Consider the following 18,642-nt stretch of genomic DNA (forward strand, 5'->3'; position numbering starts at 1 on the left):
TTGTCAGACCCTTAATTTACCTTATGTCAGCATCTCTGATTGAAAGAGTTCATGATAATTCAGGCTTAATAAACTGTCCAAACAGATGGCCAAATCTAGTATATTATTGTTTGTTTTATCACACCTTTTCATATATGTAACAGCTTCAGAAACTTCTTTAATTTTGTCTGTAACATCATATTAAAGTAAACCTTTAAAATTCTACAAACTTATTTACTTGTTATTCTAGAAAGCTGATAGAAAATGTTATTCTAGAATATTGCTTTATCGTACCTTTACGTGTATGTAAAAGCTTCAGAAATTTTTTATTAAATTTTTGTCTAACAACTATATTAAAGTTAAACCTTTAAAAATTCTACCAACTTAAGTTATTCTAGAAGACAGAATATTATACATATATACATAATTTAGTGAGGTAATTATAAATAAAAACTTAAGAAAAGAAATGTCCAAAGCTTTCACATTTTTTTCTGATACCCTTAGACATAATTTCAGTTCATAACATGGCTGTTAGTTCATTAGTCTTGCTGTACCTGTACTTTTGATGGAAAAAAAAAAAAGTTACATAAGAGAATACACATAAGTGAGTGTCCGTAAATTGAACTTTTATTCTGTAATTATCTGTCAGAAGTTTGGAGGTAAACATATTTAATCTTAATTATTTAAGCATGGTGTATAAGAATTAAAGAAACACTATTTGCGTATCAATTCTAGGTTCTGCACTTTTAAAAGAAAAGAGAAGGCATCGATTACATAAGTTTTTATGTCTCCGAGTTGGAAAACCAATGAGGAAAACATTCGTATCCCAAGCAAGTGCGACGATGCAACAGTATGCACAGAGAGATAAGAAACATGAATATTGGTTTGCTGTGCCACAAGAAAGGTAAAACAACAAACAACGAAAACTTAAAAACATTATTGAGATTCTTTGAATTAAAATTATTTTGTGGCCACTTAATACCAGGGACAAAGTATTTGGAAACATATAGTTTATGATTAAAAGCTGACATTGAGTCTATTCAAAATAATTTAGCTCCAATTGTATACTCTTTCATTTACCCCAGTTTTAATGTTATTCCCCTTTGGGGTTTAATGCCAAAAATTTGAACATATATACCTGGTTTTAGTAGTAAAGAAACTTATTTAAAATATCTTAGCGCAAGAAGGTACAACTAAATACTAACTGGTATGGCCCCCACCTCAAGGCAGGTAATGACGTATAATCTCTGTAAAAATCTCCTGAAATACTTACTGAATGCCTGCTATATATATACATAGCACTAAATTCATTTCTAAGAGGATGAGGTCTTGAAACTATTTTTTGTATCCCCTTCATAATAAAATTTTTCATCATAACTTTATAATGAAAGCCTTTTGTCACTGTATTGTAAATACTGACATTTTAAGTTAAAATTGTTACATTAATTTTTTAAATATGTCCAGTAGAATCTAAACATAACAATTTGCCATTTATCATTATTCATTAAAAACTACTTGAATGTACCCTTCTTGAACAGAATTTCTATCATTACTTTTTCTCCTTGAACTTGTATTTTCACTATTACCTCATAGAATCTTATTATGTCATATATTCTTATTTCTTATTATATTTCTTTGCAATAAGTTATATACACTTAACACATTTATGTGTGTGTATACATAGTGAAATTGCATTTATTTTAAAATTTTCTGTGACTGTTGTCAAAATAGTGAAGGACCTAAGGCTTACCCTACTTGCTTGCTAACAAGTTGGTCTGCCTCATCTAATGCATGCTGGCAGAAAACAGGAGTCACAACAATAGCAATAGTCAGAGTACCAGCATTTTCATGAATTCTTTGAGCCTCGATTCCCATGGTGTGATATGAAGGCAAGGTGACAGATGCATACGCCATGGGTTACATTACAGAAGAGGAACCGTAAATTTAGGGGACCTAAATCTTTTATAACGTACAGGAAGCATGGTTCCCCTTTGCTCCAGAGGAAGACATTATTTCTACCTTCTAAGACTATGCTTTGGAGTTTCCTATGCTAATACACTTGAAAAGATAGGACTGAACGAAGATGGTACTCAGTAACTCTACGCACAAGACAAACAGAAGTTCAAGAGACAATTTTCTATAAACAACCACATTATTCCAAATGTTTATTAAACCCAGAAGAAATTTTTATTTTATTACAATTATTACTAACACATTGATTATAAATTATAAATTTTCATTAATCATTACAAGTAAAAAGTAAAATATCATAGGAAATAACTTAATAAAATAAATAGAACTTCCAGTTCGTTTATGTATCTATTGATGAATGTTGTTTATTGAAAGAATGTGATGTGATTCAGTTCCAGTTCTGACCCCTCCCTTTTTTCTTTTTAAGTACTGAAAAGATTTGTTCACAAAAAAAGTCTGAGACTGCAAAGAGTTTTTATTATTATAATGTCACTCAATTCTTTAAACATGTTTTCTGTTTATATTCCCAAAATTACTTAATCATCTTTCATCAACATTATTTTTAGTGATCATCAATGAACAACTCCAGTAAAAACTCCTTCAGTTTTGTGGGAATCAGTGAATTAGAAACCACCTGAAATGTAAAAGGACTTTAGACTTTTTCCCTGTCTCAATACCAACTTTGGGCAGCCTGGAAGTTTTTACACTTTATACCATTTTAAAATTCTAGATAGGCAAGAGACACTTGATTTAAAGCGAGAGACATGAAACTCTCCATTCACTTTAATAGTTAGAGGCCACCGTGGGTTATTAATTGGCCAAATTTCAGTGTTGTTGTGTCTTAAGGAAGTTCCTAATAGGGAGTCCCAAGGAGAGGGGGAGAGAGAGGGGAATGGCTCATTGATGGGACAGTCAGAACACATAATATTTGTAGTTGGTTTGCTGTTTTATATGGGGCCAGTTCATGGCACCCCAAAACAATTATGATAGTAACATCAAAGATCACTGATAGCAGATCACCATAAAAATATAATAATGAAAAATTTTGAAATAATATGAGAATTATCAAGATGTGACAGAGACATGAAGTGAGCAAATGCTGTTGGAAATGTGGCGCCAGTAGACTTGCTCATGCAGGGTTGCCACAGACCTTCACTTTGTAAAAAATGAAATAGCTGTGTAGCACAATAAAGCAAAGCACGCGAGGTATGTGTGTATATTATCTTTTGTAACAATAGGCTTTACTGTAATAAACAAAATTGAAAGGAGAAACAAGAGCTTTAAAAGATTTGATAATCTATCCCTGAACCAATAATGCACGATATATTCCTTGTTTCATTTACAGTTAAACGCAAAACATATAGAATTTCTGTTAACTTAGAAAAATTATGTATACTATCCAGGTTTCAATATAGGGAATTAGTAAATTGTTTACTTGTATTTTAGATAATTATATCATCGTGTAATGATGTCAAAATTGTGGGTTCAGTTTTCTTTTGTATCACTAGTTGCTTTTAAGAGAAAAGACTTACCATAGACAGCATCTGAGCTGGTCAAAAGCATGCCAAGGAAAATCGTAATATGGTTTTCTTAGAACAACTTGATAGAACACAGCCTAAAACATTTAAGTTAATGTCTTTCTGGTAATGGGCTTTGTTATCTTTATAAATAAAGTGTAGTATATTTTGTGTGTATTTTAAGTCCTCAAGTTTATTCAAGATATTTAACAACTATAATTTTGTCATTCTAGCTAATAGCACAGAGCACTAGGTCTATTAATAGTCACTTGTTCTAACAGGACAGACCACTTGTATGCCTTCTTCATTCAGTGGAGTCCAGAAATATATGCAGAAGATACTGGTGAATATACCAGAGAACCTGGATTTATAGTTGTAAAAAAGATAGAAGAATCTGAAACAAACGAGGATTCTACTAATGAAGCAGCAGCCAGAGAATGGGAGGTAAGGAGAAAAATGTGAAGATTTCATTCATCTTTTTCCTTTGTGTGAATTTACAGCTTTAGGGTAGTATAGGAAAGTACAAGTGATCTTTATACAAAAGAATAGTCTTCTAAAGGTTCCCTGTCCATGTGTATATGTGTTTTATTGAATGAATCTGATTAGTAATGTTAGTTTATTACTATTTGCCATTTTTCTTTTGCTTTAAAATACTAGAGAAGCAACGTATCATCAATAAAATGACTAGTTGAGTTCCTTTTAGAATAACATTATACTGATTTTTATAAAACATTTTTTAGAAATGATCTAATATTATCTTCTACATGGAGCAGGTACAGCAGTCATTTAACACATTCATGCAAATTAGCACTCTTTTCAAAGTCCATACTTGAGCATTATCTTGACATGAATGTAACAATAATGCCAAGAAAATAAGCTGATGCTAATTTTACAAACTAGTAAAAATATTATGTGCTCAAATTTAATGAACATATCTATATGGCAAAATTAACACTAATCAACTATTTATAACCCCACTTAGGAGTACATCTTTTAATATTACATATCATGTTTTACATGCTTTGTCTTCCAGGACTGATAGGGTGACAATTACTGGTTTCTCTGTTGTGATTGCCTGGATTAATCTCTTCTTGATGCATTAGAAAATATAGAGCAGATGCTAAAATGTGATAATAAATGGAGTCAAATTTTGTTATCCATTTGGTGTTAATGTTTGTGGTTTATGTGGTATAAATTTATTGTGTATGCATTTAACATGTATAATGATTGAAAATATACATGGCGTGTCTTTTGTCTAAAATGTGAACCTGATTTTGAATGTGTTAAGTCTATTCTGTGTAGTATATACAGCATCAGTTTCTACTGTAACTTTAATATAATTGTGGGAAAGGGGTAACACATATATTAAGCATTTATTTGGGGTTCTTTTAATACTTAAACCAACATTATTAATCTTCATACAAGCTTTATTCACAAATATCCCCAAACCGAAAACAACCTGGGTACCTGTCTGCAGGAGAATGGATAAATATTGGAATATTTATATTCCAAATAATATAGCAATAAAAAAAATCTGCCGGTACAGGCAACAACTTGGATGAACCTCACAGATAATATGTTTAATAAAAAGAAGCCAAGCCAGGCAAAAAAGCATATGATGTATAATTTCACTTATAATAACTTTAGAAGAGTAAAACTAATCAAAAGCCCATCAGTCTACCTGTTTCTGGGGGTTATTGGGTGGCCAGGGGCAGGAGGGACCTTTATAGAGTACTGGAGATGCTCTCTATGTTTTATTCTGAGTGATGGTTACCTGGGTGTTGACAAATGGAAAATCATCCCTATGTCTTAAAAATTAGTTTTAGGAGGCTTTTAAAATAGCCCAGGTGATTAAAGAAGGGTACCTGTACTCAGGCAGCAACAGTTGAAGGTAGAGTGGAAAGGAGTGTGGTTTTTTTTAAAGGTATTATATGGCTAACAAGACTGAATTTAGTAACAACCAGGTAACTGAAGTTTCTAACTTGAATGCAAGCTGGATGGCAATATATTCAATCAAGTAAGAGAATTGGAAATTTTCTCTCCACTGGGGTTGGAACACTTAACTTAGGAAATCCAATAGACTATTATGATTATTTGATCATTGACAATTTTGGTTCAGAGGAACTGCCTCAGTTCTTGTGGAAGATTCTGTGTATTATAATTTCTAAACAAAAAATAAATAACTCCTCACCCGTTTTCAACCTTAATTGATTCAAATAAAAAGAAATGGAAGGAAAAAATAATTATTTCAGAAACCTTTTGCTGCACTGTATAGAAACAGTGCTTCACTGTCTAATATGGTATTCACTGGCCACATGGGGCTATTAAATACTTGAAATGTGGCTAATGCAACTAAGGAACTGAACTTTTAATTTTATTTTAATTAATTTAAATTTCGAAACCGATACTTGCCTCAGTTATTAGATAACTTTTAAATATATTTGGAACAACTTGGATTTATGAATCTACTTTTTCAGTTATAAAGTTCATTAAATTTAAATATGATCTAAATAAATTTAAATCTCAATAAGATCAAGTATCTCCTGTGAAAATTTAGTGTCTGAATTAAGATGTGCTGTAGTTTAAAATATGCTAATTCTTGTAGATAGAATTGCCACTAGCCATATGTGGCTAGTCTGAGTTGAGATGTCCTTTAAATATAAAATATACACTGTTTTTTGAGGATTTAGAACTGAAAGAAGAAAAGGATGTAAAATATTGTAAAATATTATTAATTTTTCTATTATGTTGAATGACAATATTTTGGTTATATTAGGTTAAATAAAACATTAAAATTTAACCTTTTTTTCTTTTATAATGTGGCTACTAGAAAATTTATAATTTCATATGTCTTATATTGCATTTCTCTTGTACAGTGCTGGTCTAATGCCTGATGGTTGCTGAGTACCTAAAAAGTATATTTTTTTCCACCCAAAATCACTCTTGGTGTTGTATGTTCTGTGAGTTTGAACAAATGTATAATGACATAAAAAGTATTTTAAATGAAAAAAAGTATTTTAAATGTCAATATGATGTTTTGAAAAAGGAATTCGGCTAGAGCACTTACATTAAATGAGAGTACTTCAAAGTGTGAAGTGATGTTTTTAGAGTTTTTTCTGCCGAGGGATCAAGAATAGATGACTTATAATTTAGGATGAACTTATTATGGTAACATGAATTTATTACCAACTTAGGCATTAGTCTGTTTGACTAAAACTATCTGGCCTATTTACTCTTACTGATTCAGTGATACTTAGATCATTATTATCCCACACTTATTTAGGCTGAAATATATTGCTAATCAGAAATTTATACTTTGGGGAAACTTTTGCATGTGGTAAACTTACTTGCACTCCTGGTTTTCTTCTGTTTCCCTCCTGTCCCCTCCCTATAAAAGCACCATGAGGGTAGGGTTTGTCATTTTCTTACACTACTGTATCCTCAAAACTAAGACCAGTATAGGTATGTAATTCTCAATAAATATTTATTGATTAGTGAATAAATTTGGGCATGCATTAAAATAGGATACAAAACTTCTACTACTCTTTCAACATTGGTTTATATCCTAAAATAGGTTCTTATGTCAATTGCAGTAAATATTTTGTTATGAAGCTATAGACTTTGGACGTTGGAATCACCTAGCATTCTGGCCTCTCTCATTTTACATTTTACAGTGTTCCTGGTTCTGCCTTAACATATTCAGTGATAGGGAGTTTATTACCTCAAAGGGCAGCACTTTCATTTTAGAACAACTCTGTTAGAAAGTTATTTCTCAAAGTGAGTTTAAAAAAAAATACCTTTGCAAGTTCAATCCATTTGTCTTTGTTCTTCCTTTTGCTGCACATCAATAACAAACAAACAAAAAATTCTGTATACTATGATAATCTGAAAATATTTATTAATTTCCTTTTTAACCTTTTTCCAGGATTATTTATCCTGGTACTTCCACTGTTAAACTTTATTAACTCTTTCTAGATCCTACACTATCCTCATCATTACCCTAAAGTATGACAAAGCATTTATAAACTATAACATCTCAAATTACTAAAATGTTCACTTGAGATAGCAAGAAAAATTCTATAATATTTGAAACAATTTCAGTTTCAAAATATGAAAATTGAATGTCAGTTCTATTGAAGATAATTAGGAAAGGCTGGAATTTAAGAGTTAGAAATGATGAAAGAAAGAAGGAAGAAAAGAGATTAGTATTAAAGATTTATTTGTAGAGTGAATTCCAAAGAAAGATGAGAGGAGCAGAAACCTATGTTTACTAAGAAAAAAGTTAGCCTACTTTTAAGATAGTCAGGAGTAAAAGCCCCTAATAATACATCAGAACTAAGATTCCTGTATGTTGGCAGAAAGAAAATGAGAAATGCTGTATATATAACTCAAGATATATACATTTTATGTTCTATTTAGTAATGTAAATATAGTTAGCATAAAACATCACCTCACCTCAACCTTGTTTTTTTTAACCATAAAATCTTGAGTTTGTTAATTATGAATTCTTCTGCTTGGGAATTTTAATAGCCATACCTGGCCACTGAAAAAGAACTACTTGTTATTAAGAGTCTTTTCCTCTATACTGGTTTCTGCCAGTGTCCAATGACAGGAAGACGGTAGAACCATGTACAGATGCATAGTGAGGATTATGTTTTACGTGGGGCTTTAGAGTTTTGCGAAAAATATTACGTTTTTATTTTTTGATGAGGATTGTTTTTATGGATTTACACTGGAAAAGGCATTTCAATAAAGTGTCAGTAAGGTCCTGAGGTAAAGGGAAAGATGCCTGTTGACACACCTATCGTTTCCTGATAATAATGCCTTGATTTGATAAATATACAAAAATAGAGATTAATATAATGAATTCACATATACCAGTGATTCATCTTTATCAGCTTATTTCATCTATAATTCCTCTTTTTTCCCAGTTGTTAACATTTCTTCAAATGTCATAAAGATGTGTAAAATACATATAACATGAATGTATTTTTACAGTTTGATATTTGATTCAGGATCCAACTAAGGTCCAGATGTTTCAATTAGCAAAATGTCTATTAAGTCTCTGTAAATATAGGTTCTTCCATTTCTGTGCTTTGCTTTTTCTTCTTGTAATTTTAGTTTTTAAGACATCAGATTTCTCCTGTAGAATGTCCCACAGTTCAGATATTGTTGATCATATATCTACAATTTTATTAACATGTTTTTTTGCCTTGAATTTCCCATAAGTTGATAGTTAACATCTAGAGTAACCCATTTAACCATACATAGACTGTCATCTTTATAATATAGATAATTTCTCAGACTTGTTTCTCTTTGGCTCATCTACTCATAGTAGTAAATCATAGTGGTTAATCTAGAATGCAGAGCTTGTGCTGTGTTTATCTCACCAACTTCTCAACCTTGACAAGTTTTGAATTATCTGGGGGAACTTTCAGAAATCTTATGGCTCAGGGTCACCTCAGACCAATTAAATCAGAATCACTGGGGATGGGACCTAGTTATCAGTGTTCTTTAAAGCTCCTCAGGTGATTACATTATACAGTACAGATGGAAAGCCCACTGTAGTATTCTCTATGCTACTATTTCAGGTGTTGCATTAAACTTATACAATGTTAAGGCTGTGGATGATTCTTTCAGACTGATCATAACACAGCTTAATTTTCAAGTCTCTGTCATGCAGGTTATATTGTATAAAATATTTTTCAAAATATTTTTTTTTGCTGTTGCATCTACACCCCCAAAACATAAATTTGGTTCACTGTGGAGAAAATTTTCTTTAATCATTTGTGCCTTGATTTTTAAAAATAATTTTTTTTTTTAATCAATAGCAGCCGTGCTAATACTTTAAGCATAGCTCCCTTATGTACCAAAAGACTCTTATCATATGTCTTGAATTCCCTCCTTGTAGTGCCTTTGAGTACACATACCAGGCTATAATTTATTGGTAGTGCCTCTTGCGCATCGAATACTCTTTAAAGTTTGACGTGCTTGACAAATACTCAGGAGTCCAGCGGTGTAGTCTAAAGCAGTGGCTACCACAATAAGCCTGTAATATCTTTGAAGCCTGTTTTATCTTTAGGATTCATGAGAATTTTACACTCATCTTCTTAATTTATCTGATGTAATATAAAAAGAATTTTTTAATTCCTTACCATGAAGTAAAAGTGATGCTGCAGTCATACAGGTTATTTGTATCCTGTCACCGGGTATCACGGCACAGTACTACACCCCTCAGGCGATATCCTCCTCAACCCTAGTACTGACTTCAATAGATTCTCTAGTAGAAATCTCTGAAGGCTTGGGTTTCAAAGTATCATGTGTTGGGTGTGCCAGTCTTGCTGCTTCATGGAACTTTTAAGCTAAAGAATTGCCTTATTGTCCTACTTATTTGGGTTCAGTTTCACTCTTGGGATAAGAACTGCAGAAAAAGTTTTCCATTTTTTTCATCTCTGAAGTTGATTTTATACCACTTTTAGTTCAGTATCTCTCATACTCCAAACCTACTAATTAAAACACCCTGTACTACTAGGATGATAAAAACAACTATGAAATGGACTTTATTCATTAGCTTTATTTATTTAGAAATTTACCTCTCAGGTTTCTGGTTATTGATTAAATTTACAAAATATGAGTTTACTAAGATTATATGCCTATGGATTATACAGCATATTAATGTTTTTTATTTTTAAAAGTCATGGTTAGTATTAGAAGAAAATTGGTCTGGTTTTTCTCCCTACTTCACACCCCTGTCCAAATATTGATAAAAATATGTTCTATTTGATTTATTTTTGGTTTCTGAGATGACTTGTTCATTTTTCGTTACTTGACATTACATTTTCTCAAACAAATCAAAGCCTATGTTATTCATTTAAGTGCAAGTTTAAATGTAAATAATGTTGACTACTTGTTACATTAATCTGTGCAAAGGTTTTATAATTACTCATAATATTTTAGAATCTGCCTTCTGGTTTAGGTAGTTTTTAATAATAATTTAAAGAATCTTCCCATTTTGATATTAATTTTTAGTGTTCTCCATTTAAATTATGTGAATATGAAGTATTTAAACTAATCTTAGCATTTTAGGCCATACAATTTAACATGTTATATTCTTGTTGGATTTGGTCTTCCACTAGTATGTGATGCTCATCATGTGGAGTCAGCTCTGTTTTCTGAACTGTCATTAAGTAAGTGGAGTCAGTCATTGCGAGGCTTGTTCCTGAGACTATGCAGAGAAGCTTTTCACAGCAGTTTGGTGTTGCTGCAACTTCTAAGAAGCACAGTGTCAAGAGGCTTCAGTTGTTTGGTTAATATTTTATTTCTAAAGCTGCCAGATAATGAGTATTCTGGTGTTCATTTTATTAAACACGTGAGTTTGTTTGTTTTTTAAATTAAAGCATGAGTAATACCAAAATTAAAATTGAGTCAGTGTATAAAACAAAACAAAACATTCCAGATCTCTTCTCAACTTAGCCAGCAAAATCCATACAGAATTGATTTTGTTCACAATGAAAATAGTCTCTATGTTTAAGTCATTAAATAGAACGAGAACACATTTCTCATAAAGGCAATTAAAGTATATATATTTTTTTACTTTGATCGAATCACGTAATATTACAAGTCATAACTCCAGAAGAAATTCAATAAATCTAAAAAAGGTAGAAATCAAAAACATTAAAATAAATTAGATTTTATGACCGAATATAAATTGTCTTCTATTTCTATATTGAGTATTTTTAAAACCACTTTATTGAAATATGATTGACATACAAAACGCTGTGCATATTTAATATATGCATCTTGATGAGTTTGAATACAAGTACATAAGTATGAAGACAAGTATCCATGAAATCACCACATTTTATGTCATGAGCATATCCATCAACTCAAAATCTTTCTTCTCACTTTCTTTATTGTTATTATTTTGTGATAAGTACACTTAATGTAAGATCTACCCTCTTAGCAAATTTTCAAGTATACAGTACAGTATTATTATAGGCCTGTGTTGTAGAGCAAATCTCTTATTCTAGACTGTTCACATATTTTCTCTTATTGGCATTTGGCCCCCACAAGTCATGCCTAGTGTGATCTGTTTAGACTACTAGTAATATTAAATGAGGATGTTATCTACCTCAGGGGAGTTTTGAACCAATGCTTTGCTTTCCCTGTTAATATTCTTCCTCAGTCACTAGCCAAAAGTTTTGGGCTATAAAATTTCCATTAAAAATCCAAAATGTTATTTAATATGGATTGTGAGAAGAGATGGATAAATGACAGACTGGTTTATGATTTGAGATATTAAAGTTACTTCTAAAATATTACCTTAAATATTGATTAGGGTAGATTATGTATTATCTCTTCTAGCAGCCTACTCCTGACTCAGGAAATCAGATAGAAGGTAATTCAATAATTTCAGCCTCAATAAAGAAAATAGAGGGAAAAAGGGTATTAAATTGAATATCTGAATTATGAGAACAGATTATGTTCAATCTTTAAACTGGTTATGTTTTTAAAAGTGCTTCATTTTATAGTCTGTCATTTTACACTAATGATAAATTGACATCTACTTCAAGCTCTGGGACGTCTGGACAAATTTAAATGACCTCATTTAAATTTAAATGTTTTCTAAACACTATGTATAAAGGGAGGGCAAGAAGGATATTTACTGAACTCATTTTATGTCTGCTAGATATCATGTTTATTAATTAGGAAGCATTTTGCTTCAAGAAACAGAAAAGCACACTCTTAAATCAGTTTTTTTATTGTTATAATTGACATATAGTCTATTAGTTTCGGATGTGTAACATAATGATTCAGTATTTGTACATATTGCAAAATGATCACTGCAGTAAGTTTAGTTAACATGTGTCATCATAAATACTAAAGAAAAAAATTTTTTCTTGTCCTGAGGACTTTTAAGATCAACTCTTTTAGCAACTTTCAAATATACAATACAGTATTACTGTCATTACCATGCTGTACATTGCATCCTCATGACTGGATGTTTGTATCTTTTGACCCCTTCACCCATTTTGCCCACCCCTCTTGGCAACCACCAACCTGTAATCTGTCTATGAGCTTAGTTTTTTTTTTTTTTTGGTGGCGGTGGTTTTAAATTCTACATTATAAGTGAGATCATATGGTATTTGTCTTTCTGATTTATTTCACTTAGCATAATGTCTTCAAGGTCTATCCATGTTGTCACAAATGGATTTCATTCCTTCTTTTAGGGCTAAGTAGTATCCATTGTATATCTTGGCTATAGTAAATAATCCTGCAAATATCTTTTAGAATTCATGTTTTTATTTTCTTTGAATAAATTTACTCACAAGTAGAATTGCCAGATCATATGGTAGTTCTATTTAAAATTTTTGAGGAATCTCCATACTGTTTGTTATAGTGGGAGCACCAATTTATGTTTTCACCAATAGTACACAAGAGTTTCTTTTGCTCCACATCCTTGCCAACACTTGTTATTTCTTGTCTTTTCAATAATATCCATTCTAACAGGTGTGAGGTGATTATTTCATCATGGTTTAGTTGTTTTTCAAAGTATATTTCCCCAGACCATCAGCAGCATCTAGGAATTTATTAAAAATTCACATTCTCAGACCCCATTCCAGTCTGCTTAATCAGAAGCTAACTTTGGAGCCCAGCATTTTGTGTTTTAACAAGTGCTCCAGGTGACTCTGACTTAGGCTAAACTTTGAGAGCCACGGGTTTAAATCTGAGAGGACACATCCTGTCCGGGCATGGAGACAGCCTTCTCAGAAACACATTACTGAAAATCTACCTGAGCAAAATCAAAGCTGTGTTAGGAGCAGCTATGGGGATATGTGTTGAGGAGACAACCAACAAAATAGGCTATTCTGTGCTGGGGGTGGATAAAGAGCTAGTTCTTAACAGGGGGTGGGTGGGTGGGTGGGGGTGTGTGTGTGTGTGTGTGTGTGTGTTTAACATTTTCATTTAAACTACAGTTTGGCACACAGGTAATATTTTTAATTTTAGAAAATCTGGCTGTCAGTAATGGGTAGGTTTCCAAAATGACACCCCACTACCACCAAATTATGTAATGTTGGTGAGTATAGGGGGAGTACAGTGATGGGGGAGGGGGAGATGTATAATGGGACTCCGTATATCATTAAGACCACTGTGGTTATAGTGTGCCTATGAGAGCCTGTGGGAAAGAGATCTTAGGGTAAATGTGGTGGAGATGGCTGGTGTGTGGGGGAGGGAGGATGTTCATTGTGGGATGGGCTCTGTCCTGTGCATGCACATGCCGGAATGTGGGTGTGTGGCTGTGGTGCAATGTTGTATATACTAGAAAGGTGGTTTGTGCATGAAAGGTGTTATTGTCATTGTGTGTACACACTTCTGTGTCTACACACGATAAGGTAAAGGGGAAGGAGCAGGTTTAGCTTAAAATGGAAGAAATCTTCAGATGTACTCTTATAACATTGATATTCTAGTTAAAATTGTACTTATTTGGTTATTAAGCATACCACTGATTAGTGAAGTATATGTAGGCATAGTAAATTTAAGTACTTCTTCAAGAAATTAAAGGTTAGAAAGAGTAATTTAAAAATGGACTGTGTAACAGCGGGCAAAGGAATTTTCAGGTCACTTTTAAATATTTGTGTAGGATTTATTTGTAATAGATTGGCTTCTTTTTTACACAGTCATTCTATGAAATTTGAGAGTTCAAGGGTACTTGAAGAACATCTTTTTGCTTAAAAAATGCTCATATAAAAGATGGCATTTTATAAGATTCTTAGATGTTAATAAAGAACATAATTTTATGACTATACAAACAAACAACAAAATGTTAATTGAAATCATTTGTGTACATGGGAAGGACTCTGGCAACTGTACTTATTATTTTTTCATGACAGATATTTTTAGTGCCTTTCTTAGTGTATTGGTGTTTGGAAATACATGCTCTGTGTCTTTAAACTTTTGAGCCCTTTCTTTGCACGTTTGGGTACAGCGCAACCAAACTTAAACACAGGAAACCCTGTCTTCCCTCCCCAGCTTTACAGTCTCCACTCAGGACTCTCTTTGCAATGGATACTATTTAGTGATTAGCTCTCTGTATTGTCAATCAAATCTTTGTCTCTAGCAAACTGTTTTGTCACTGTAGTAGGAAGGGCTCTTGTGCTGGAAATTTATCTTTGACAGAGGAAGAATGCTTTTTAAAACAGTTTTTACAAGATCTGATGTAACTTAATTTGCCCTGGAAAGGAAATGTCTCGTCTCTGGTATGGAAAAAAAGGGAGAAGACATCAACCAATTAACCATAAATATACTCTGGTAAATCAGTCAGTGGTTTCAATTTCTATGTTTACTAGTCTTTTTATGGTGACATTATGCAAAATTATATAATTTCTGAATGTTTAAGCATAGAGAATATTTATAGACTACAAAATTGTATGATTACAGAGAAGTACCTTTAAGTTATTTCTGCTAATCCTAAATATCTTCAAAAAAGGCAATGAATAAGACTGTAATTTGTTTTGTAGAAGTGTTTTTGTTTTCCTATTCTACATAAGCAGTAGTTACCAAATCTTTATTGCTGCCTAAATTTTTTATTTAAAGCTTAACTTTGGAGTATGATATTCAGAAATTTTTCCCTGCTTAAAAATAAATTGAGTAGAATAATCAGAGTGAATTAATTTTAGTTTTGATTGACTGGATCAATCAAATTAGATACATTTATAATATTGTGTATTAAGACTATTATTTTAGCAATCTGAGAAAAGCCTTTTTGAAACTATCCAAAAAGTTTCAAGCAGTGCTACCTAATACAAAACTTTAAAAGATATTCTAGTAAAGAAAAATCTGTCAACCTTACTAGTTAAGAATTCTTGTTTTTTAATATAAATATGTCTACACTATTTGTTAGAAAATATATTGACAATTACTCTTTTCGTGGTAATTCAGGATTATACCTTGTCTTAAAGAATGTTAGTTTTATTGTTACTGTAATTGAGGATGGTTTAAATAGGCTTGATATATCCTTTGAACTAGGAGTGACTTTGGAAGATGCTCGCAAAACAGCTTGCCACCCTTAAATGTGAAGCATGTAAAACTATCAAAATGACTTTCAATTTGTATTATTTTTAATTGGGCTAGAGAGTACTTTGTTATGTCTTTTTATTTTTAATTAGAATGATTTAAAGTTTTTTTTTATATGATACATCAGCACAGAGGGATTCAGGAATATGAAATGATTGAATTGGTTAAAATTGTGATCAGATTTATCAGAATAGCCAATTAACAAAGTTTTTTTAAATCAAGAACAGTGAAGCTATTCATGTATTTTTTGATTTGCAGTTAGAATTAACATTAGTTTGCTACAACTTTAATACACTTTAATTTATTACATATAACAGTCAAAATAAATTATGGATGTTTTAAATTTTATAAGTCATTATAAAAATGCATCACACACTTATAACACTCGCCAGTTCTATTCAGCCTTAGGTGATTTTGGCATATATATGAGAGCTGGCTTCTCACTTGTCTTCAACTCTGCCATACATATAGTTTATATGTATATTATTTTATTTAACCTTCACAATAACTCTGCAAAGTCCAGTAGTATTACTCCCTATTTTAAAGATGGCTAAACAGGTATAGAATGGTTACTAAACTAAGCTGCCCTGGAGCACAAAGACACCTTGAGCTGGTACATTTTTGACCCCACCAAGATGTCACTGAGAGTTTTCTAAAATGGTACACGGTATAATGTGTTTTGATGTGTAAACAAGCTAAGGTCTCGATTTTCTAGCTGTTTGCTTTGCTTTAGAGTAGATATGCTAGGAGCTGTATAGCAGGAGAAAGGCTTAAGAAATAAGAATTAAAAGGTTAGCAGTTTTACTCATTTTGAGATTTCCTATAAAATTTTGCCTGCAAAGGGACTCTTCTGCTTTAAAACTGAAAAATAGAAAATGATTCTTCTAGGAGAATAATAAGTATTTTAGAATAGTATTTCTTATTTTTAGACTTCTATTTTGCAGCTTTTTACAATTCTTTATATCTTTACTCAACTGATTAGCAGAATAGCATAGACCTAAGTGAAGAGCTACCTTATAGTTAGCAATAATGTGGCCATATTTCTGTAAACTGCAACAGTTTTTTAAATGCTCACATATGTGATATCATATTTGACCTTACAGTAACCCTGTGCTAATTAGAGATAGATTATTTTTATTTTGTAAATAAGTTAATTTTATGGCTGAAGAACATTAACTGATAAGTAGAATATGTCCCAAAATGTGGAAAAAAGTTAAACCTTTGCCAATTAGCTTTTCAGTGAGAACCATATTGATCAAGCATATTCAACTTGCCTTATCTTTATTTTTTAAGGCTATTTTGGAGTTTATTCTGACATACCATCTAAACTTTAATCTTCTAATAATTTTCTTGAGGCTATTTACATATTTGAAATACCCATATACTATATCCTGCCTTTTTAGTGTCTTGTCAATAAATTGTTATTTCCATGAAAGTTATGAGCCTGTTTTATAATAAGGATTTTAGGCTTACTCAGACTAAAGTCATGAGCCATTAAATAGTGACATTATTTTATCTCTACTAATATCAATATGTCCCTAATTTAGTCATCATTGTTTTTGTATTTCAACCCTTAAATGCGACATTTATTTTTTGTGTTTTAGGCTTTCATATTTGAAAACAGGGGAAAAGCACCTATGATGAATTATTTACATCTATGTAAGAATTAGCTCACAGGTAGAAATGGAATAAGAGCTTATATAAATGTAAAAATTTTTCCAGTGACCTCAGCTCAATATAATAATTGTAGTAATTATAAAAATAATGATTTCTAACACCGTATACTTCTAGTAACACTGTATATTATTTTAAGCACATGAGTTATTTTATGTAATCCTTAACCTATGAAATATTGCTACTGTTATCTCCATTTTATAAAACAGAGGCATATAGCAGTCATACAAAAACCAGTAAGGGTCATAGCTGTACTTCGAGTGTAGGTATTCTGGCTCTAGCCTATGCCATTAAATTCTTTGCTGTACTCTGAAAATTTTCAGATTATTACTAGGAGAAGTGAATTAACATTTATTTTGTACACTTAATTATCAGTATCTATTTTATATATATCATTTATTCCTCATTAAGTGTTTGAAGTGTGATTACTATTTCCATTCGAAAGATCAGAAGTGGAGAAATTAAATATAGTTGCTCATGTTCACAAAACTAATAAAAAGCAGAATTGGAATTAAAGCAGAGATCTAAACCCAAACCCAGTGTTCCCTCTGCTGTACTCTGTTGCCTACTTATAGTACATATGCACAAGAAATTTATTAACTAGTATTTACATATACCTTATCATATATAAAAGATCCTCTGCTTTCTAAGCACGCATATTCATGCAGAGAGGACATCTACACATATATTCAATGTAGAATTTTTTCTTTATTAATTTGACTTAGTAGTTCAAAAAATTGTACATATGCAGGTTATGAGTCATAAAATAAATAGCTCTGTTCCCACTACCTAACTTAAGGACTAGAATATTATCGGTACAGTTGCATCAGCCTATGTGTCCTTTCTCTACCTCATCTCATGTCTCATGTCGCCCCCAAATTGATAACCACCTCCCTGAATTTTATCATTCCCTGTTTTCTTTAATTGATTTAATTTTTAGAGCAGTTTTAGGCTTACAAAAAAAATTGAATGGAAAGTACAGAGAGTTCCTGTATGTCCCCTTTACCCCAAACATAATACCCTTACTATTCATATCTTGTACAATTTATGAAGTAATATTACACATTACTATTACCCAGAGTCCATAGTTTGCATTAGGTTTTATTCTTTGTGCTGTACATTCCGAATGACCTGTATCTACCATTAAAGGATGATTCAGTGTAATTTCACTGCCCTAAAAGTTCCCTGTGCTCCATTCATCCCTCCTTTCCTCCACTTTAACACCTGCCTTTTCCAGAGTGTTGGAATCATACAGTATGTAGCTTTTTCTGATTGGCTTCTTTGACTTCAGTAAAATGCATTTAAACTTTCTTCCTGTCTTTTCATGGCTTAATAGGTCATTTCTTTTTAGTGCTGACTTTTAATATTCCGTTGTCTGGATGTACCAAAATATGTTTATTCACTCATCTATTGAAGGATATCTTGG

The 18,642-nt window shown here is 31.8% G+C and overlaps 1 protein-coding gene across 11 annotated transcripts in view; it reads left to right on the top strand.

The window, feature by feature from the left end:
* Positions 1–18,642, top strand: part of OXR1 (oxidation resistance 1) — a 405,984-nt gene that overhangs the window by 364,991 nt on the left and 22,351 nt on the right. For 9 of the 11 annotated variants that reach the window (XM_011369443.2, XM_011369444.2, XM_023536149.1 and 6 more), the window contains 2 exons: positions 715–883; positions 3,749–3,911. In XM_011369443.2, coding sequence (XP_011367745.1) covers positions 715–883; positions 3,749–3,911 — 332 coding nt within the window. Of the gene's footprint in view, positions 1–714; positions 884–3,748; positions 3,912–14,480; positions 14,778–18,642 lie in introns of those variants that run through there. The other 2 variants (XM_011369449.2, XM_011369450.2) reach the window with 2 other exon arrangements.

This window comes from Pteropus vampyrus, unplaced genomic scaffold, assembly GCF_000151845.1.
Source record: "Pteropus vampyrus isolate Shadow unplaced genomic scaffold, Pvam_2.0 Scaffold149, whole genome shotgun sequence".
NCBI classification, from domain to species: Eukaryota; Metazoa; Chordata; class Mammalia; order Chiroptera; family Pteropodidae; genus Pteropus; species Pteropus vampyrus.